Source organism: Stegostoma tigrinum, chromosome 6 (genome assembly GCF_030684315.1).
Source record: "Stegostoma tigrinum isolate sSteTig4 chromosome 6, sSteTig4.hap1, whole genome shotgun sequence".
Taxonomy (NCBI): domain Eukaryota; kingdom Metazoa; phylum Chordata; class Chondrichthyes; order Orectolobiformes; family Stegostomatidae; genus Stegostoma; species Stegostoma tigrinum.
Window position 1 is genome coordinate 98633210 of NC_081359.1, and position 22744 is coordinate 98655953.

The 22744-nt window shown below is 43.3% G+C and overlaps 1 protein-coding gene across 4 annotated transcripts in view; it reads right to left on the reverse strand.

The window, feature by feature from the left end:
* Positions 1–22744, reverse strand: part of ppp2r3b (protein phosphatase 2, regulatory subunit B'', beta) — a 160995-nt gene that overhangs the window by 111185 nt on the left and 27066 nt on the right. Inside the window, exon 1 of one of the 4 annotated variants that reach the window (XM_048533212.2) lies at positions 1569–2097. The exons of the other annotated variants lie outside the window; for them this stretch is intronic. Within the exon in view, the coding sequence (XP_048389169.1) occupies positions 1569–1700 (132 nt within the window). The 5' untranslated portion in view covers positions 1701–2097. Of the gene's footprint in view, positions 1–1568; positions 2098–22744 lie in introns of those variants that run through there. 4 annotated transcript variants of the gene reach the window in all.

Sequence of the window (22744 nt, forward strand, 5' to 3'; positions counted from 1 at the left end):
GTAACAACCAAGATTTATTATGCTGCTAGAAATACAAATATACTTGTATAGATAAAACACTTAACCAGCTTAAGTATTACCACAAGTTCATGCCTTCCACAGTAGCTCTAAGTGCAGCAAAACTTGGAGAGGTAAAGGGCAATGTAGCTATGATGCAGCTTCCTGATTTTTGAGGGCATAGATCTAGGGTGAGAGGGGAAAATTTAGAGGGACACAAAAAGCGGCAATATCTTCTCTCCCCGCCCCCCCAACACAACATGGTGTGTGCATGGAATGAATTGCCAGAGGAAATGGAGGAGACTGGTACAATTACAACATTTAAAAAGGCATCTGGATGGGCTTATGAATGGGACAGGTTTAGAGGGATACGGGCCAAGCACTGGAAAATGGGATTAAATTTAGGATACCTGGTCAACATGGATGAGTTGGATCAAAGGGATCAGTTTCTGTGCTGGACATCGCTATGACTTTATTCTGGGGGCAGTTAGCTCAGTTGGCTGGTGGCTCTTTGCAATGCACAGTAAAGTCAACAGGATGGGTTAAATTCTAGAGGTTACAATGAAAGCACTTTCTGTCTTGCCCTCTCCCTTTGTCAGAGGTATGGTGATGCCCGGGTTAAATCACTACCAGTCATCTCTCAAATGTGACAGCAGTCCTATGGTCCACTTGACTATGGTGACTTCACCTTTGGGTTCATTCTCTAAGTTCCTGCTTGACTTACTCCACGATAATAGTGTATATTGATACGCCCACTAGTATTCCAAATAAACCCTGGCTGACGTATTTACAGCTTAAGCTGTAAGAGAAACTTGCAAACTGAAGATTAAAAAAATACATCGAGAATGGAGACAATGGGATCCAGTTATGGCCAAATAAACGCAAAAAATAAACTCCTACCTAGCAACAAACTACAGAATCGTTGGCTTATAAAAACGTGAAATAACCATTAGTAAACAAGGACAGAAACAATTTGTGAATATAACGTATTGCAGCTACACGGTCTCAATTTTCCATATGACAAGGCGAATATTAAGAATTTGCTGAGCAGGATAGTCAAAAATTCCAAGGAAGGGAGGGGTTAGACAAAAACCGTAAATGAAGCTACTGCAGTTGCAGCATGTATTTACTAGCAGCTGAGCACAAACTTTACAAATTTCAACAATTTCACCCAGGTTCAATAGAGATCTCTTTCTCCTTTTTTTTGAAACAATAAGATACACAGCAAAAATTTTTTAAAAACTTTATGTATTGTCAACGAAGATCAAGTATCACTGCATAAATCTCAAGTAGTCAAAATTATTTTGTGAAGAATTCAAGTTTGGTAGTTATATACTGCTTACCTATTTTATACAATTTACTTAAAACATAGTTTCTTAAAAATACAATTGTTTGTTTATTTACAAGACAGTAACACCTAAATGATAAAACCATGTTGCTCAATTCTATTCCAAATATACAATTAATTATTAGGTCCTGAGCTTCTTATCAAGTGCTGAGTCACTAATGATTCACAGTGCACGTGGTTTCTTCAAAATTTAATTTTAAGACAAAGAAAAACTAAGTCCAACCTGGACTTGCTGAAAAGCCTTCAGCCTCCTCTTAAATCTTGATGGAAAGACAAGGTCACATCCCTGGGCTAGCAAAGCCAATTCTTTCCGGAGGTCTGGATCTTGCCGCAGTGAAGTATCTTTAATCATCATTGTCAAAGATTGGGCAAGAAAAGACTTAAATTGGAAACAGTTTTGCAAAAATCAAGTCCAACTGAAAAATGAAAGACGAATTGTGGCAACAAAACAAAAAGCTTCCTTGCAGCTTCATTAAACCTACTGTGCTGCAATATTCAGGGAAGGCTTAACATAGTCTCCATACATCACAGATTCTTGGCTTAGGCAACGTACAAATCTGGAGAGTCACTTCAGGCTCTGCCTTTTTTGCAGGCCACATTCCAAAGCCTTAATGGGTGGTTGTGAAAAGAAACAAACCTGTTGTTATTTGGGAGCCAGTCATGCAGACACAGGCGATAATCAATCCAGCCAAAAACTACGGCGATATGAAAGAATGCTCAGAAGCTCAGCTTTCACAGCTGCATCTTGCTGCCACTTGATTTCAGTTACAGACTACACAGAGTAGCTTGATTGGCCCACAGCTGGAAACTTCAGTCAAATCATTGTCAGGTCTATCAAACAAGTTTCACTTGCCTTGTTGATTCTGCATCTGAATGTGGCCTCTAGCACATTTGCAAGAGTTGCAACTGCGTCATTCATATCAACAGGCCACCTGTTTGTTACAGCAATAGCAGGCTTGAACTGAATCTTTGTGATTGCTATAAGTTTGCTTTAGAGAAACTTCTCATGCAAGACAAAAAGGCTAACCCCAAGACATAATTACCTTTCTATTACTTTTCAGTTTAACTGCTCAAATTGATCTGTTTTTTAAATGACAAAACAGGAAAATGTGTAAGTAGAATATGTTTTAGTATTCAAAAAAATACTTTTCCCAGCAAGAGATGGAAAACTCAATGGTAAAAATAACTTTGGATCGAATAATCCCAGCTAATTCAAAAGTGACATTGATGTGTTCTAACTGTTCTGGTTAAAATGGTTGCAAGATCCTGCACATCACAGAATAAAAGAAATCAGAAGGGGTATTTATCACTGATTTTGTTCCACCAACTCTTACTCGGGGGCATTAAACCAATTTATAACAACAGGGCAGCTAAGCAAGAAGGATTTAAACATCAAGTTAGAAAGGACATTCAGCAAGAAGCATCTTCAAATGCCTCTTGTATAAAATTTGGAACTCCAAGACAAAAAGCCTGGAGTTTGCTACTATAAACAATGGTGAAAGTCCATTTTTGTTGTCATTATAACTAACTATGAAACTGTCAACAATACCTGCTGTTTTCAAAATAAAAAAAAACAAGTTCAGAACTCGCTGTCAATAAGTTCCTGCTCCCATAAGTAGGTACATTACCAAAGATAGAGCAGACTGTAATTCTTCAGAAAAATTGTTAGAACGGACATGAACTTCCTTTCTTTGCCGGAATAATGTCATAACAAGGCCACAAACGTTATGTATTGTTGAACAAGTTACAACATACAAGTAATACTGAATTATAAACAGTCTCTCTGGCCGTGAAACTGATGCATCATCCATCCTAACTAAAAGAGCTAACTTTCTAAAAACTTTGTGACACAGCACAGATAAAGCTATATTAATCTGGTCACATTGAGTGGTAAACTTGATCGGGAATAGAAGAAGTGAGGAGTTATTGGTGTTCAAGTTGTACAGGTTGACAAAGATTATGTACAGTAGTGGCTACAATTTAAAATATGCCACATCTTCTACTGTTCTTTTGTATAAATTACGTACTAAGGGGTAATGTACACAAGATACATATATATTATGACCTCCAAAATAATGCTTTAGTGTTCTAAATACCAACATGAGCTAAGCTATTTCTTAAAAATATAGTTGAACATGCAGCTGAAACTTCACTTCTTACTTTATCGGAAGCAAAAAGAATGAAATAGTAACATACCTTGCAAAATGCTTGTAAATCCAAAATCAGACAGACAGTTAGTTATTAACTTTTTCTATTCTTCTATTTTTGAGGCAGATTCATCTGACCTTCATAACACCACTAAGAGGAGATCTTGCTGGCAAATTTGTGCAAAATCTATTTTCACACTGGGTAATTGGGTAATTCAAACTGAACATAAGCTGAACTATGGTCTACTAAAAATGTCTGAAACAAAAATGGAAAATGACTACTGACAAAAAAAAGGTAAACTTTAAAAGGATTGGAAGTTCTAAAACCAAGAGGAGAGAGAGGATTCTGTCAGAAAAATTAAAGTCACAGCTTGCCTATTACTCAAAATGAAAGTTAACTGACTACAAACTAGCCCTTGTGGTTTTTAATATTACATGCTACTAAAAAGTTTAAATGTTCCATGTAAAGTCAACAATACAGCGTTACTGGAAAAGTTGTTGGTAAACTCTTCCATCATACAATAAATTAAAACAACTTGCTATTTGATATATACATGGCATCAATATATTGATAGTTTGTCCCTACTAAGGTTATTAAAGATGTGGTATCATTAGTAAGATCATAAGTGATTATTAACATTTTTATATTAAAGTCTGCATTGATTTACGAAAGGAAAATCATCCTTACCAGATCTATTAGAATTCTTCGAGGATGTAACCACAAATGGTGATAGGGAGCCAACAGGCATGGTTTATTTGAACTTTCAGAAGGCTTTTGATAAAGTCACACATAAGAGATTAGCATTAAAATTAAAGTGCATGGGATTGAGCACAGTGTAATAAAATGGATTAGATTAGATTAGATTCCCTACAGTGTGGAAACAGACCCTTTGGTCCAACAGGTCCACACCGCCCCTTGAAGCATCCCACCTAGGCCCACCCCCCCTATAACCCACACACCCCTGAACACTTTGGGGAATTTAGCATGGCCAATCCCCCTAGCCTGCACATCTTTGGACTGTGGGAGGAAACCGGAGTACCCGGAGGAAGCCCACACAGACACGGGGAGAATGTGCAAACTCCACACAGACAGTCGCCCGAGGCTGGAATCGAACCCGGGGCCCTGGCGCTGTGAGGCTGCAGTGCTAACCACTGAGCCACCATGCCACCTGCACGGTGCATAGGTAGCAGGAATAAAGGAGTCTTTTTCCAAATGGCAAGCAATAATCAGTGGTGTACCACAGGAATTAGAGCTATGTCCCCATCTATTCACAATAGATTTTAAGTATTTGGATGTGGGAAACTAAATATAATACATCCAAATCTGCAGATAACACAAAGCTGGGTGGGACGGTGAGGCAGGAGAAAGATAGATGTAGAGATGTTTCAATGGTTTTGCACAAGCTGACAGTGAGTGAGCAAATGCATGGTAGGTGAAGTATAATGTGGATAAGTGGGAGGTTTTCTACTTTGGTAGCAATTACTGGAAGGCAAATTATTATTTGAATGGCTGTAAATTGAGAGAGGAAACGTTCGAGACAGAGTGTCCTCATGCAGATCTATAGGTTGAAAACTCTATTCCTGAGCTATCTGGTCAAAAAAACAACCACCTTAGTATTCTAATCCCATTTTCCTGCACTTGGACCATAGCCTTGTATGCCTGGCATCGCAGTACACATCTAAATACTTCTTAAACGTTGAGGGTTTCTGCCTCTACCACCCTCAAAGGCAGCAAGTTCCAGAATCACACCACCCACTGGGCAGAAGAGGTTTTCCTCCTCTTTTAAACCTCTGACCATAAACCTACAGTCCAACAAGGTGGAAAAGTCTTTTTCCTGCCTACTCTAGCTATACCCCTCAAATGTTATACATTCCAATCATGCTGCTCCTCAATCTCCTCTGCTCTAAAGGAAAAACAACCACATCTATCCAATCTCTCTTCATTACCAAAACTCTCCAACCCAAGCAACCCTCTCTAGTACTATCAAATATCCCTTCTGTAATACGCATTCCAGAACCGTATACATTAAGAACAAAAGCAAAAGTTGCTGGAAAAGCTCAGGAGATCTGGCAGCATCTGTGAAGGAGAAAACAGAGTTAACATTTCGGGTCCGGTGACCCTTCTGCAGAACTGATGGTGACTGGGAACACGTCAGTTTATGTTCAGAAAATAGGGAGGTGGGTAGGGTAGGGAGTAAATGATATGACACAGACAGACGCTGCTCACGATCAGACTTGGGAGGATGAGTCGTCGTTAATGGGGACTGTTAGTCACTAACAACAGCAGGTATGTAGTGGCAGGCTGTGGGGTAACAAGGCCTGGCGTGTGGGATGGGGGAGCTGGGACATGGGAGAGTTTAGACCCTAAAATTAGTGAACTCAATATTGAGTCTGGAGGGCTGTAGGGTCCCCAAGTGGAAAATGAGGTGTTATTCCTCCAGCTTGCATTGGGCTTCATTGGAACACTGTAGCAATCCAGAGACAGATGTTGGCTAGGGAGCAAGGTGGTACACTGAAGTGTGGCAGACAACAGGTAGTCCAGGATCTTTCATGTGAGCAGAACGCACATGTTCTGCGAAGCGGTGCACAAGTCTATGCTTAGTTTTTCCCAATGTAGAGGAGACCACATTGTCAGCAGCGAATGCAGTAGTCTAGATTCTTGGGAGTGCAGGTGAAGTGTTGCTTCACCTGGAAGGTATGTTTGGGGCCTTGGATTCTGGTGAGGGAAGAGGTAAATGCACAGGTGTTGCACATTCGCCAGTTACAGGGGAAGGTGCCGTAGGGCTAGGGGTAGGTGTTGGGGGTGATGGAAGGGACCAGGGTGTCCCAGAGGGAACAGACCCCACAGAAGGCAGACAAGCAAGGGGAGGGGAATGTGTGTTTGGTGGTGGCATCTTGCTGGAGATGGCAGAAATGACTTCTGATGATCTTCTGGATATGGATGCTAGTGGGATGGTAGGTAAGAGCAAGGGGAATTCTATCACTGTTGCAAGAGGGAGAGGGAGTGAGGGTTGAAGTGCGGGAGATGGGTTGGATCTGGTTGAGAGCCCTGGTCAACAATGAAGCTGAGGAATCCTCATTTGAGGAAGGTGGACGTTTTGGAGGCTCCCTTGTCAAAGTTGACCTCATCTGAATATATGCAATGGAGCCAGAGGAACTGAGAGAATGGGATGGATTCTTTACAGGAAGTGGTGTGTGAAGGTGTATAGTCCAGGTAGCTGTGGGTGCCAGTGGGTTTCAGTGCATATATTAGTGGCCAGTCTATCCTCAGAAATAGAAACAGAAATGTCGAGGAAGGGAAGGGAAGAGTCAGCGATAGACCAGGTGAAAGTGAGGGCAGGGTGGAAATTGGAGGCGAAATTGATGAAGTCTTCCAATTCCAGATGAGAGGGAAGCAGCACCGACGATACCACCAACGTATCGGAGAAAGAGTTGTGGGTGGGAGCCGGAATAGGACTGGAACAAGGAATGTTCCATGTACCTCATGAAGAGACAAGCATAACTAGGGGCCGTGCAGGTACCCATGGCAACCCCTCTTATCTGAAGGAAATGAGAGGAGTTGAAAGAGAAGTTGTTGACGGTGAGGACAAACTCGGCCAAGTGGAGGAGGGTGGTGGTGGGTGGGGCTGGTTCAGGTCGGTACACATTAAGTCTAGATGTGGCCTAACCATTGTTTTATACAGTTCCAACATCACCGCCTCGCACCTAAACTTGATGCCTGGGTAAAGGCAAGCATACCTTCTAAGCTACGCTATCCCACCAGTACTGAAACTTAAAAGGGACTTGTGTACGTGCACACCAAGATTCTTCTGATCCTTGGTGCTTCCAAGGTTTCTTCCATTCATCAGATATTCCCTTGCCTTGTTTGCCCTGCCCACGTGCACCACCCCATTCAACTGATGGAATTCCATTTGCCATTGCCCATCCTGTTAATATCCTTTGGTAATCCAAAATTATCCACTTCACTGTTTACGCCCCAACAATTTTTTGTACCACATACAATTACAATTCCTCAAAAGGAGTGCACCTCGGCCTGTCAAGTTCTTTCAACATTTGAAGTTGAGAAAGAGAGGTCCTGACTGCTTCAACATTTAAACTACCAGTGTACTTTTAAACTGTTTAGTGGCATTACAGCTTTGCCCTGACCAGAAGATTCAGGCTCTAGACTTCTAACAGGCATTCAAGTCAGTGTCATATAAAAGACTGTGACATAGGATCAAGGCTCATGGGATAACACATCATTTGTGTCCTTGCTATTAGTGTTATGATCCTTGTGCAGAAAGCATAAACCAAAATAACAAATCTCATGAAAAAATTACCAAAAAAAGCCACATTTTGTAACTTTTACTTTGATACAAGTTGGGATCCAAATACAAACATGAACAGGAAAATTATGGTCCATATGAACTATAAATTATACAAGGAACAGTACATACAAAAAAAGTTATCCCACAAGATTATGTGCATTTGCATCATTCGTAGCATATGGTGCCACATTTATGCAATCCCAACCTATCCAATGTCATCAATGGAAAACAGGACCACTTAGTCCATGGATATGGCTTTCAAGAAACCTGCAACAGCAGTCCCACTTCATCTACATATCTCAGAGACAGAGACAACTGTCACCCTGAATCCCAGAGCTCTGTACACTCCTGCAGAAGCTCCTTAGGCTAAGTTCATGAGAATCTGATAGCACAAATTTCCCACAGACTTTAGTGGACTCCTTGAATAAATCCAATTAAAAGTGACCCAGTTAGCTTTGCAAAACTGAAGCAAAGCAGTTATTATAACCGAGTGAAGAGCGGTGAATCAGCTCTTGTTTTTAAATCCTTCAAAGATTTTTAACTTAGCATGCAGTTACATCAGAGCTGAACTAAACACAGTTTGTCAGATCACAAACAAAAAGAAGCCAATTACAACAATTGAGCAACAGAAGTAGAATTTAATTGCTTGCTAATTCTCAGAAAAATAATAAAAAATTGACACTAAATGCTCAAGTACAGATATAAAAAGTTTCAAAAAAAAGGGAGAGTGCACACAAAAGAGGAAAAGTCAGAAATCATTCGACACCAGGTAACAGTCCAATAGTATTATATGAAGTCACCAGCTTTGGGAACACTGCTCCTGTGTCAGGTAAAGTGACTTAAATAAACCTGTTGAACTATAAGCCTGATGACGTGTGACTTCTGACTTTGTGCATCCAGTCCAACACAGCAACTTCAAACCATGATAAAAGAGGAAAATTAAGAATTTGTAGTTTAAAACATTGATTATAGAGCCAACCTGAGACTATGGTTGTTTCAGAGATAATGGGAACTGCAGATGCTGGACAATGAGATAAAAGTGTGGAGCTGAATGAACACAGCAGGCCAAGCAGCATCTTGGGAGCACAAAAGCTGACGTTTCGGGCATAGACCCTTCATCAGAAAAGCGTTTCTGATGAAAGGTCTAGGCCCGAAACGTCAGCTTTTGTGCTCCCAAGATGTTGCTTAGCCTGCTGTGTTCATCCAGCTCCACGCTTTGTTACCTCTTACTATGGTTGTTTAATTGGTTACTTCTTTATTTGGAGGATGTGAAGTTTGCAGAATTTCTCATTGCATGCCTATTTCATTGCTTTTCTTTTCAACAAATACCTCTGAGCACAGAAGCAAGAAAAAAGAGCAAACTAGCCGAGCATGGCCGAGAGACACAGCTGGATTGAGCAGGGTTTCGAAACCTGTACAAGAAAAATACACAATGCATTGTTGCAGCTGTATAAGGCTTTGGCAAGACCACACCTGGACTACTTAGTAGTCTGGTCTCTAACCATGAAAAGACATTCTGACCTTAGCAATAATGCTAGAATGGAGGCTAACGCATTGAAAGATACAAATTCCAACTGACAATATTGGGCCCAGAAACATTGCTTGACACACCAAATTACTTTTAGACAGAATACAAAATGTGGTAAGTAGGCAGTCTGAAACGCCATTTACTTTTACTGTTCAGGAAATATCACTAGTCTGATAACGGAATCTGAAAATTACAGTATTGTGATGGGTCTTATTTACTACAATGTAATACTGGTCTAATAAATGAATAGAATCTTGGTATCCCTATAGTGTGGAAATGGCCATTTGGCCCTTCATGTCCACGCTGACCATGTGATGAGCATGCTGCCCTGACCCATCCCCTTACTCTGAATTTCCCATCTCTAATCCACCTATTTAAACTATGATCAGAAAGTGCTGGAAGTATGTAAAATTAGTCAGTCAGCAAATACACAGTTATATTATTGTTGCAGATGCAGAATTCATCAGTTTGATATTGCTTTTGTAGGGACTTGAATGAAGGGTAAGTGACATTTAGAAATGATAGGTAGATAGGAAAAGTCAAAGGATTTAATTGAGAAGAGATTAGCACAATAGAAAGACAGGAACCTAATTCTGGAAACCAGGATATAGGCGGATTCTGGGTAGGGGATGAGAAATGATAACAGGCAAGACGTCATTTGTGGGAGTGGTGTAAAGACTCGCTAACAGTCACCACATGGTAGAACAGGGTATCAAGAAAGAAATAGCAAGAGCTTTCAACAAAGAAGTACAGTAAATCATAGGGAGCTCTTGATACATACATAAATCGTTGAATGTTTAGGGACAATTTCTTATACCAGCATGTTATGGCATCAGAGACAGTAGACTATATATAATAGACCTTGTTTTGGGACAATGAGCTGGGACTAACTATTGACCCCAGGTGAGAAACTGCCCCTGGGTAACAGACCACAGTATGACAAAATTAATATGAAAAATGCAGGCCCCAGAATCTAAACAAGGGCACAAAATCAAAGCCAGTGAAAAGTAAACTGGCAATTTAAGTTAAGGGACAGATCAATAGAAATGCAGTGGCAAGCATTTGAAGGGGATATTCCAGAGAATGCAGAATAGATACATTCCAACAAATGAGAAAAACGCTGCAGGACAGGCCTGCAACTCACTGTTAGCAAGGAGTCAAAAGATAGACAGTATCAAACTCAGACTGCACTTCTCCAAAGATTGGACTGAATTTGAATAACAAAAGAATTACTAAAAGATTAATAAAGGGGAAAGCTAGAATATGACTAGACAGCTGATCAAAAATATATACAACAGATTAAAAAATAAACTGAAGAAACTTTTTCAAGAAAGTTAACAGTGTCTGTCTGGCAGCATCTGCAACGAAAAAGCAAAGTTAACGTTCTGAATCCGTGGACCATTCATCACAACAGCACCCACAGTTCTTTTGGTTTTTAACAAAGTGTTTGATACTGTGGAAAATAGGGAATTAGCACTGAAGGATAAAGAGATCATACTGGTGTTTTCAGAGGGTAGTTCATACGTGGCTCGCACTGCCAGAGGAAGTGGTAGAAACATAGAAACAACAGGTATATTAAAAGGAAATTGTTGGAGGGACACGTGCCAAATGGTCAGCATGGACAAGGTCTGTTTCCATGCTGTATCACTATGACTCAAGATGAATTAAACAGATACTTGTGTCAGTCTTCATTACAGGCGATACAAATAGCAGTCTTGAAATAACTAAGTCAGGAATTAAAAGGGCAGGGGGAAGGAACATGAGGAAGTAACAATTTCCAAGGAAGCAGTATTGAGAAAATTAACGATAAAGTGTGGAGCTGGACGAACACAGCAGGCCAAGCAGCATCAGGAGCACAAAAGCTGATGTTTCGGGCCCAGACCCTTCAGCAGAGGGGGGGACGGGGAGAGGGAACTGGAATAAATAGGGAGAGAGGGGGAAGTGGACTGAAGATGGAGAGAAAACAAGATAGGTAGAGAGGAGAGTATTAGGTAAGGAGGTAGGGAGGGGATAGGTCAGTCCAGGGAAGACGGGATGAGGTGGTAGGTAGGAAATGGAGGTGCAGCTTGAGGTGGGAGGAAGGGATGGGAGAGAGGAAGAACAGGTTAGGGAAGTGGAGACAGGCTGGGCTGGTTTTGGGATGCAGTGGCGGGGGGGGGGGGGGGGGGGGGGGGAGAGATTTTGAAGCTTGTGAAGTCCACATTGATACCATTGGGCTGCAGGGTTCCCAAGCAGAATATGAGTTGCTGTTCTTGCAACCTTCGGGTGGCATCATTTTGGCACTGCAGGAGGCCCAGGATGAACAAGTCGTCTGAGGAACGGGAGGGGGAGTTAAAATGGTTCGCGACTGGGAGGTGCAGTTGTTTGTTGCGAACTGAGCGGAGGTGTTCTGCAAAGTGGTCCCCAAGCTTCCGCTTGGTTTCCCCAATGTAAAGGAAGCCAAACCGGGTACAATGGATACAATATACCACACTGGCAGATGTGCAGGTGATCATCTGCTTGATATGGAAGGTCATCTTGGGGCCTGGGATAGGGGGGAGGGAGGTGGTGTGGGGGCAAGTGTAGCACTTCCTGCAGTTGCAGGGGAAGGTGCCGGGTGTGGTGGGGTTGGAGGGGAGTGTGGAGCGGACAAGGGAGTTGCGGAGAGAGTGGTCTCTCCGGAAGGCAGACAAGGTGGGGATGGAAAAATAGCTTGGGTGGTGGGGTCGGATTGTAGATGGTGGAAGTGTCGGAGGATGATGCGTTGTATCGGGAGGTTGGTGGGGTGGTATGTGAGAACGAGGGGGATTCTCTGGAGGCGGTTGTGGCGGGGGCGGGGTGTGAGGGATGTGTTGCGGGAAATGCAGGAGACACGGTCAAGGGCATTCTCGACCACTTCGGGAGGAAAGTTGCGGTCCTTGAAGAACGTGGACATCTGGGATGTGAGGGAGTGGAATGCCTCATACTGGGAGCAGATGCGGCGGAGGAATTGGGAATAGGGGATAGAATTTTTGCAGGAGGTTGGGTGGGAGGAGGTGTATTCTAGGTAGCTGTGGGAGTCAGTGGGCTTGAAATGGACATCAGTTTCTAGCTGGTTACCTGAGATGGAGACTGAGAGGTCCAGGAAGGTGAGGGATGTGTTGGAGATGGCCCAGGTGAACTTGAGGTTGAACCTTGAGGTTCTTGCAGAAAATAAAAGCTAATGCTGTCAGAAGTAACACTTTGGCAAGGTTCGAAGATTGTCTTGCTATCACAAAGCAAAGTGGAGGTTAGGAATAGGCGAGTCTTTTGCAGGCTGGTAGGATGTCTTGTGCTGTGTCAGAGGGGTTGATGCCGGGTCTCAACTCTTTACAAATCGTACAGATGAACTGTATGAAGGAATTGAAGTTATGCTAGCTAATTTTCCGAAGATACAAAGCTACATAGGAAAGTTAGTTGTGAAGAGGACATATGGAGCCTACAAAGAAATATGTAGATTAAGTAAGTAGAGGCAGCAGAACTCAGATGCAGAGATCTGGGAGTCCTGGTGCACAAATCCCAGCATGCAGAAGGTCAGCATCCAGGTGCAGTAAATAATCAGGAAAGCTAGACCCGAAACGTCAACTTTCCTTGTCCTATGCTGCTCCTTGGCCTGCTGTGTTCATCCAGCTCTACACCCTGTTATCTCAGATTCTCCAGCATTCGCAGTTCCTACTATCTCTGAAGCTAATAGAATGTACATTTTATCGGAAGGGGGGCTGAATACAAGAATAGAGAGGTTATACTTCAGTTGACAAGGATTGGTGTGACTTTATTTGTACAATACTGGGCACCATATCAATGGAAGGATGTTAATCCATTGGAAGCAGATCAAAGAAGATTTACTACACTAATACTTGGAATGAGCAGATTGCCTTATAAAGGAAAGGCTAGACAGGTTAGGCCTACATCACAGAGTGTTTACAAGAGTCAGGGTGACTTAATTGAAACACAAGATCTTGAAGGGACATGACCAGGTGGATGTTGAAAGAATGTTTCCACTTACAGAATCTAGAACTGGGGGGGGTCACTGTTTAAAAATAAATGGATCACCAGTTAAAGGAGAGATGAGGAAACATTTTCTCTCAGAAGGTTAAGATTCTTCAATTCATTCTTCAAAAGCCAGTGCATGCTGACTCTGAATATTTTAAAAAGGAAGAGGTAGATAGATTCTTGATTAGCAAAAAGATGAAATGTTTTCAGGGATATGCAGGAATTAGGTTAAAATCAGATCAACTATGATCTTATTAAATGTTCGAGCAGGCTTGAAGGGCTGAGTAGCCTCCACTTATGAACAGGAACATGTTCATATTTTCAGCAACTAGTTCTTTTAATTTTGCCTGAGTTAATAATTTCTTTTGCAAATTGAAATACATCAAAATCAATCCGAAACCGATGTACTACCCTTACAAATGTAGCTTAAAAGCTCTCTTTAGAGGCAACCAAAGCATTCAAAATCAAAAGTGCATTGCTTGGGGGTGTGTTCTCTCTTCAAAGCATGCAGAGTATGAAACGTTCCCTCATTTGCTGTCCTACTTTACTGAAATTCTAATGGTAATGTGGACTATGCATTAACACTGGTTTTAACTGCCAAATTTAGCAAGAGGAAACAAAGTATGATTAAATAAGGCAAATTGACAGAGACCCTACTGGTTCTCACGTTTTCAGATTGGGTACAAGCATTCAGAAAAAATGTTTTTGTTGGTCACTATTTGACTGTCTGGATGAAGGAAGTTCAATCTTTTATCATCTGTCATCTCAGTGAATTTTAATGAGAGGGTCATTTGTGTCTCTACAAGTTTTAAACTGAAAACTACAGAAATTCGCACCTGGCTATCAACCAATTTCCTTTCTTTCCCCCACCACACCACCAACTGGAGGCAATTATTTCTTCCACAATGAATAACAGCCAAATACATTCCTTTTTTAAAAAATGTTGAGGGAACTAAACATTTCCTTTATTCTTAAAATTAGCATTATAATCTCTAGTATAAAGCTAAAGTGACGCCTAGATAACAGCCTACATCATTTTAAAGGCAAAGAAAATTATGTCAGTAATGAAATTCCTACTACACTAGATCTGGAAGTCTGGATACAACACCAGCTTTAAAAAATAATTTGTAATTCATGTTTTTAAAAGTTACATTTAGTTAATTCAGTAATTCAAAATCACAATGAGGCATGGTTATGTTTGTGAATAGCTCATGCTACAGTTAAGCACATACACAGCTGTTCTGCACTGCATCGGTGGGATACAAATTGTATTTTTAAACTAATCCTTTCCCGAATGCCCTTGGATTCTGGTATTTTATCATTTCTTAAATTAGAACATTACAGTGTGCAAGATCAGCAAAGTATTATGATAAACAACTTGACAGTCTCCAATAAGTATTATAAGCTTATGCAATTGACTTTAAAAATGATGGCGCTTTGAAATTATAGCCTTATCAATTAAACATGGGATTTTAAAATTGGAAGAATCATCTCCCATTCAGCTAAACCAGGCCAATGCACATTTTCTTACACATTTCACATTATTGTGAAGAGGGGGAAGATAGTATAGTGATATTGTTGTTAGACCAGTAATCCATAGACCCAGGTGATGCTTTAGGGTCCCAGTTTCAAACCCCACCAGAGCAGATTGACTTTTAGGCATAATCACAGAACGGGGGTGGGGGGGGGGGTCATATATTTAATGAGATACATGGAAACGCTGAAGATAGGAGCAGGTGGCCATTCAGCCCTTTTAGCCTGTTTCGTCATTCTTCACAATCATGGCTGATCGTCCGTTGCAATAGTCTAATGCGGCTTTTTCCCCATGTGCCCCAAGTGATATATCTAGCTGCATCTTCAATACATTCAATGTTTTGGTATCAACTACTTTCTGTGGTAATTAATTCCACAGGTTCACCACTCTTTGGGTGAAGAAATAGCTCCTTGTCTCCATCCCAAATGGGTCTACCCCAAATTCTCCTATTGATGACCCCTGGTTCAGGGCACAACCATCAGGAACATCCTCCCTGCATCTACCTGTTAAAATTTTAAGTCATCTGAAGGTGGCGAATTTGTGAAATTCTTTACCACAGAGGGCTATCAAGGCTCAGTCATTAAGTACATTCAAGGCAGAGACAGACATTTTTAAAATCAGTGAGGGAATCAAGGGTTATTCAGAAAAGACAAAGGTATGTTGTGGATCAACAGATCAGCAATGATCAAACTGAGTGGTGGAGCAGATGCAAACATACTGCTTGACCTACTTCTGCTCCTAGGTCTTATGTCCTTATTCTGCTAAATCTCCTCTGGAGTACCTTGATGCGCATGTGCAAAGCTCTGCTTTTAAATAAAATGAAGTAATTAACAGTAAACTTTTATAGTTGTTTGCAATTTGCGCCATTATCTCAACTGATATTTCAGACACTAAGTTCTAATAAATTTATGGTTGATTTGCGACACCTGAACATAATAGTTAGAGACCAAGCATCCACTTTGTTGAGTAGTTGGTCAACTGGCATGATTTGTCACTTGTCTTGGTTCTCCTTTTAGTCAGAGGAGTCAGGAGTCTGGACCCAAGTCTAGTGTTGGTTTTAATAGTTGCTGTGGAGTTGGTTTAAAACGTTCAGGACTTATTCAGTCAATTCTTCTTTTAAGGGTTCTGAGAAAGTCACTGGATCTGAAACCTTAATGGTTTTTTCCTCTGCAGATGCTGCCAGACCTGCTGGGAATTTCGAACAATTTCTGTTTTGGTTTATTCAGTCTTTGTAAGCATGGAGCACAAGAGTAAAACATATCTAGCATTTTCAACATCTCAGGAGCACAAAATCTGACGTTTCGGGCCTAGACCCTTCATCAGAAAAGGGAGATGGGGAGAGGATTCTGAAATAAATAGGGAGAAAGTGGGAGGCGGACTGAAGATGGATAGAGGAGAAGATAGGTGGGGATAGGTCAGTCCGGGGAGGACGGACTGGTCAAGGGGGCGGGATGAGGTTAGTAGGTAGGAAATGGAGGTGCGGCTTGAGGTGGGAGGAGGGGATAGGTGAGAGGAAAAACAGCTTAGGCAGGCCGGGACAAGCTGGGCTGGTCTTGGGATGCAGTTTTGAGGGGGGGGGGGGGAGGTTTTGAAGCTTGAGAAATACACATGGATACCATTGGGCTGCAGGGTTCCCAAACGGAATATGAGTTGCTGTTCCTGCAACCTACGGGTGGTATCATTGTGACACTGCAGGAGGCCCAGGATGAACATGTCATCTAAGGAATGGGAAGGGGAGTTGAAATAGTTCGCAACTGGGAAGTGCAGTTGTTTACTGTGAACCGAGCATAGGTGTTCTGCAAAGCGGTCTCCAAGCCTCCGCTTGGTTTCCCCAACGTAGAGGTAGCCACACCGTCTACAGCGGATGTAGTATACCATATTGGCGGGTGTGCAGGTGAACATCTGCTTGATGTGGAAAGTCATCTTGGGGCCTGGGATGAGGGTGAGGGAGGTGGTCTGGGGGCAGGTGTAGCACTTCCTGCGGTTGCAGGGGAAAGTGCCGGGTGTGGTGGGGTTGGAGGGGAGTGTGGAGTGGTCAAGAGAGTCGCGGAGAGTGTGGTCTCTCCGGAAGGTAGACAAGGGTGGGGTGGGAAAAGTGTCTCATTTCCACCTATCTGGACTCCATTTTCTCCCCCTTGGTCCAGGAACTCCCTACCTACGTCCGTGACACCACCCACACCCTCCACCACCTCCAGAACTTCCAATTCCCCTCATTTTCACCATGAACGTCCAGTCCCTATGCACCTGCATTCCCCACACAGATGGCTTCAAGGCCCTCCACTTCTTCCTGTCCCGCAGACCCAACCAGTTCCCCTCCACCGACACCCTCATCTGCCTAGCTGAACTCGTCCTCACCCTTAACAACTTCACTTTCGATTCCTCCCATTTCCTACAGGCAAAGGGGGTGGCCAGGGGTACCGGCATGGGCCCAAGCTATGCCTCTTTGTAGGTTATGTGGAACAGTGCCTCTTTCGCACCTACTCTGGCCCAAAACCTCCCCCCTCTTCGTTCCTTACATTGATGACTGTATTGGCGCCACCTCATGCTCCCAAGGGGAGCTCCAACAGTTCATCCATTTCACCAACATCTTCCACCCCAACCTAAAGTTCACCTGGACCATCTCCAACACATCCCTTACCTTCCTGGACAGCTCTGTCTCCAACTCAGGTAACCACCTACAAACCGATGTCCATTTCAAGCCCCACTCCCACAGCTACCTGGAATACACCTCCTCCCACCCACCTTCCTGCAAAAATTCCATCCCCTATTCCCAATTCCTTTGCCTCCGCCACATCTGGTCCCAGGATGAGGCATTCCACTACCGTACATCCAGGTGTCCTTGTTCTTCAAGGGCCACCCCGACCCCCCCCCCCCCCCGCCCCAACACCGACCACGGTTCAGAACATCTTCGGCCGTGTCTCCCGCATTTCCTGCACCTCATCCCTCACACCCCGCCCTCGCAATAACCGCCCCAAGAGAATCTCCCTAGTCCTCACATACGAACCTACCAACCTCTGGATACAACTCATCATCCTCCGACACTTCCGCTATCTACAATCCAACCCCACCACTAAAGATATTTTTCCTACCCCACCCTTGTCTGCTTTCCGGAGACCACTCTCTCCGCAACTCCCTTGACCGCTCCACACTCCCCTCCAACCCCACCACACCCAGCACTTTCCCCTGCAACTGCAGGAAGTGCTACACCTGCCCCCATACCACCTCCCTCACCCTCATCCCAGGCCCCAAGATGACGTTCCACATCAAGCAGATGGTCACCTGCACATCCGCCAATGTGGTATACTACATCCACTGTACACAGTGTGGCTTCCTCTACATTGGGGAAACCAAGCGGAGGCTTGGAGACCGCTTTGCAGAACACCTACGCTCGGTTCACAGTAAACAACTGCACCTCCCAGTTGTGAACCATTTCAACTCTCCCTCCCATTCTTAGACAACATAGAACATAACCGCACAGTACAGGCCCTTCGGCCCTCATTGTTGTGCCGACCTGTCATACCGATCTCAAGCCCATCTAACCTACACTATTCCATGTACGTCCATATGCTTATCCAATGACGACTTAAAAGTGCCTAAAGTCAGCAAATCTACTACCGTTGCAGGCAAAGCGTTCCATTCCCTTACTACTCTGAATAAAGAAACTACCTCTGACATCTGCCCTATATCTTTCACCCCTCAATTTAAAGCTGTGCCCCCTCGTGCTCGCCGTCACGATCCTAGGTGAAAGGGTGGATAGGGAGAGCCTATCTAACCCTCTGATTATTTTATATGTTTCAATTAAGTCAACTCTCAACCACCTTCTCTCTAATGAAAACAGCCTCAAGTCCCTCAGCCTTTCCTTGTAAGACCTTCCCTCCATACCAGGCAACATTCTAGTAAATCTCCTCTGCACCCTTTCCAAAGCTTCCACATCCTTCTTATAATGCGGTGACCAGAACTGTACACAATACTCCAAGTGCGGCCGCACCAGAGTTTTGTACAGCTTCGCCATAACCTCTTGGTTCCAGAACTCGATGCCTCTATTAATAAAAGCTAAAACACTGTATGCCTTCTTAACAGCCCTGTCAACTCTGTGGCAACCTTCAAGGATCTGTGTACATGGACACCGAGATCTCTCTGCTCATCTACGCTACTAAGAATCTTACCATTAGCCCTGTACTTTGCCTTCCGGTTACTCCTACCAAAGTGCATCTCCTCACACTTGTCTGCATTAAACTCCATTTGCCACCTCTCAGCCCAGCTCTGCAGCTTATCTAGGCCTCTCTGCAACCTACAGCATCCTTCGTCACTATCCACAACTCCACCGACCTTAGCGTCATCTGCAAATTTACTAACCCATCCTTCTACGCCCTCATCCAGGTCATTTATAAAAATGACAAACAGCAGTGGACCCAACACCAACCCTTGCAATACACCACTAGTAACTGGTCTCCAGGATGAACATTTCCCATCAACTACCACCCTCTGTCTTCTTTCAGCAAGCCAATTCCCAATCCAAGCTGCTATATCTCCCACACTTCCATTCCTCCGCATTTTGTACAATAGCCTATTGTGGGGAACCTTATCGAACGCTTTGCTGAAATCCATATACACCGCATCAACCGGTTTACTCTCATCTAACTGTTTGGTCACCTTCTCAAAGAACTCAATCAGGTTTGTGAGGCATGACCTACCCTTCACAAAACCGTGCTGACTATCCCGAATCAATTTATTCTTTTCTAGATGATTATAAATTCTATCCCTTATAACCCTTTCCAACACTTTACCAACAACTGAGGTAAGGCTAACTGGTCTATAATTACCAGGGTTGTCTCTACTCCCCTTCTTGAACAAGGGGAACCACATTTGCTAGCCTCCAGTCATCTGGCACTATTCCTGTAGACAATGACGAGTTAAAGATCAGTGCCAAAGGCTCGGCAATCTCCTCCCTGGCTTCCCAGAGGATCCGAGGATAAATCCCATCCGGCCCAGGGGACTTATCTATCTTCACTTTCTGAAGGATTTCTAATACCTCTTCCATGTGAACCTCAATCCCACATAGTCTAGTAGCCTGTATCTCAGTATTCTCCTCGACAGCATTGTCGTTTTCTAGAGTGAATACTGTTGAAAAATATTCATTTAGCACTTCCCCTATCTCATCTGACTCCCCACACAACTTACCACTTCTATCCTTGATTGGGCCTAATCTTACTTTCGTCATTCTTTTATTCCTTAAATACCTATGGAAAGCCTTAGGGTTTACCCTGATCCTTTCCGCCAACAACTTCTCATGTCTCCTCCTGGCTCTTCTGAGCTCTCTCTTTCAGTCTTTCCTGGCTACCTCGTAGCCCTCAAGTGCCGTAACTGAGCCTTCACATCTCATCCTAACATAAGCCGCCTTCTTCCTCTTGAAGAGAGATTCCACCTCCTTCGTAAACCATGGCTACCACACTCTACAGCTTCCTCCCTGCCTGACAGGTACATATTTATCTAGGACACACAGGAGCTTTTCCTTGAATAAGCTCCACATTTCTAATGTGCCCATCCCCTGCAGTTTCCTTCCCCATTCTATGCTCCCTAAATCTTGCCTAATCTCATCATAATTGCCTTTCCCCCAGCTATAACTCTTGCCATCCTGGGCCTCCTGCAGTGCCATAATGAAGCCACCCGTAGGTTGCAGGAACAGCAACTCATTCCGCTTCGGAACCCTGCAGCCCAATGGTATCAATGTGGATTTCACCAGCTTCAAAATCTACCCCCCCCCCCCCCCCCCACCCCCCACTGCATCCCAAAACCATCCCAGCTCGTCCCAGCCTGCCTAACCTGTTCTTCCTCTCACCTATGCCCTCCGCAAGCCGCACCTCCATTTCCTACCTATTAACCGCATCATGCCCCACTGACCTGTCCGTCCTCCCTGGATTGACCTATCCCCTCCCTACCTCCCCACCCATACTCTCTTCTCCACCTATCATCTTCTCTATCCATCTTTGGTCCCCCTCCCCCTCTCTCCCTATTTCCTATTTATTTCAGAATCCTCTCCCCATCCACCTTTTCTGAAGAAGGGTCTAGGCCCAAAACATTAGCTTTTGTGCTCCCGAGATGCTGCTTGGCCTGCTGTGTTCATCCAGCTCCACACTTTGTTATCTCCTTAGATTGTTAATCTAGTGAGAATACACTGCCTACCCAGTTTTCAAAGAAGCTTGGATTGTCACTGGGTCGAAGTCCTGGAATTCCCTCCCAAAGGACACTGTGGGTCAACCTACACCAGTCGAGGACAATAGGCCAAGGCCTCAGGATGAGTAATGAATACCGGCCAGCCAGTGACACCGATGTACCGTTAGTGAATTAAAAAGATAAGGTAGCAAAATCTAGAATTAAAAAAGGTTAACCAAGATCAATAATGGTAAAAACCCCTCTGGTTCATTTCAGGGAAAGAAATCAGCCATCCTTACTTGGTCTGGCTTACATAATTCTAGACTTAATACAATGTGGCTGACTCTTACTGCTCTCTGAAAAAATGGTCCAATAAGTCATGTCAGTTATATCAACATGTAAAAACAAAAAAACGTGAACAAACTAGTTGGCATTGATCTGGGCACTGGAAATGACGATGGAAAAATTCAATCCTGAAAAAAAAAAGGTCCTCCTAACATCTGTCCCACGTAACTAAAATTGGGACAGCTGTCTTACAGATGAATCAAGCAGTAGATTGACAAATAGACATACTCTCAAACATATTAAACCTAACGTTCCGATATCGCAATCTCAGCAGAGGAATACAGTCGATAAAGAACTGACTTGGGAGCCCGCAACACAGACTTCAGTATCAATGAAGTTTCATGGCATCATGGACAACGAACCATCCTCCTGAACACCATGTACTGCTCCCCTCGACTTACAAGTCACTGCTCCTTCAATTTGTACACCATTTGGAAGAAGAATGGGAGGGTGGCAGAGGCACATAATGTACTCTAGGTCGGTGATATCAACATCCATCGCCAAGTGTGGCTCAGCAGCAGCACTAATGATACCACTGATAGAATTCTAAAGGACATAGCTGCTAGACTAGACCTGTGGCAGGTATTGATGGAACTGATTAGATGAAAAACAAAGCTTGACCTCATATACACTGAGCTGCCTGCTGCAGATACAACTGCCCATGGCAGTATTTAGTTGGAGTCATTCCCAAACAAAACTTGCCGAGACAAAGTCACATGTTTATTGTAAAGATGCTCTCTGTGTTGTGTGGCACAATCACCATGCCAAATAGGATAAGACTTTTAACAGATTTATGAAAACGAAACTAGGCATTCAGCAAAATTTATTCCAACCTCTTGGCCTTTCACTCCCTTGCCACCATCACTATCAAGGCTGGGGATGAACCTTAGTACAATGAACAGTCCAGCAGCAACATCAAGCATTACTAAAAATGAGGAACAAGCCTTGTTAAGCTATGAAGAAGACCACCCAAGAGCCAAAAAGCACAAGTTGCAAGTGATAGACAGGACTAAGTGAATCCAAAAATAAATGGATTAGATACAAGCTTTGCAGCACATGGACTGCTGCAGTTCACACCTACCAAATCAAGGGCAACTAGGGACAGCCAATAAATGCTAGCCTAGCCATTAAGCGTACAAAACAAGAGCCCCACCAACACCATCTTTGAACAAAGAAACTCATTGCCCCTATTCACTGACTAACTCCATGTTAAATGGATATACAGAGAAATTGAAGTAGTTACTTTTGGCATCTGATCTTATTGGTGGATAATCAGAGGGGTGGCTTTTCAAAAAAATCACTAGAACTCGAACACAACATAACAGCACAGCTGTGTGATGTTTGAGAGAGTATGGCCTTGCCGGGAGATGTCGATTTTCCATTGTGCTAAACCAA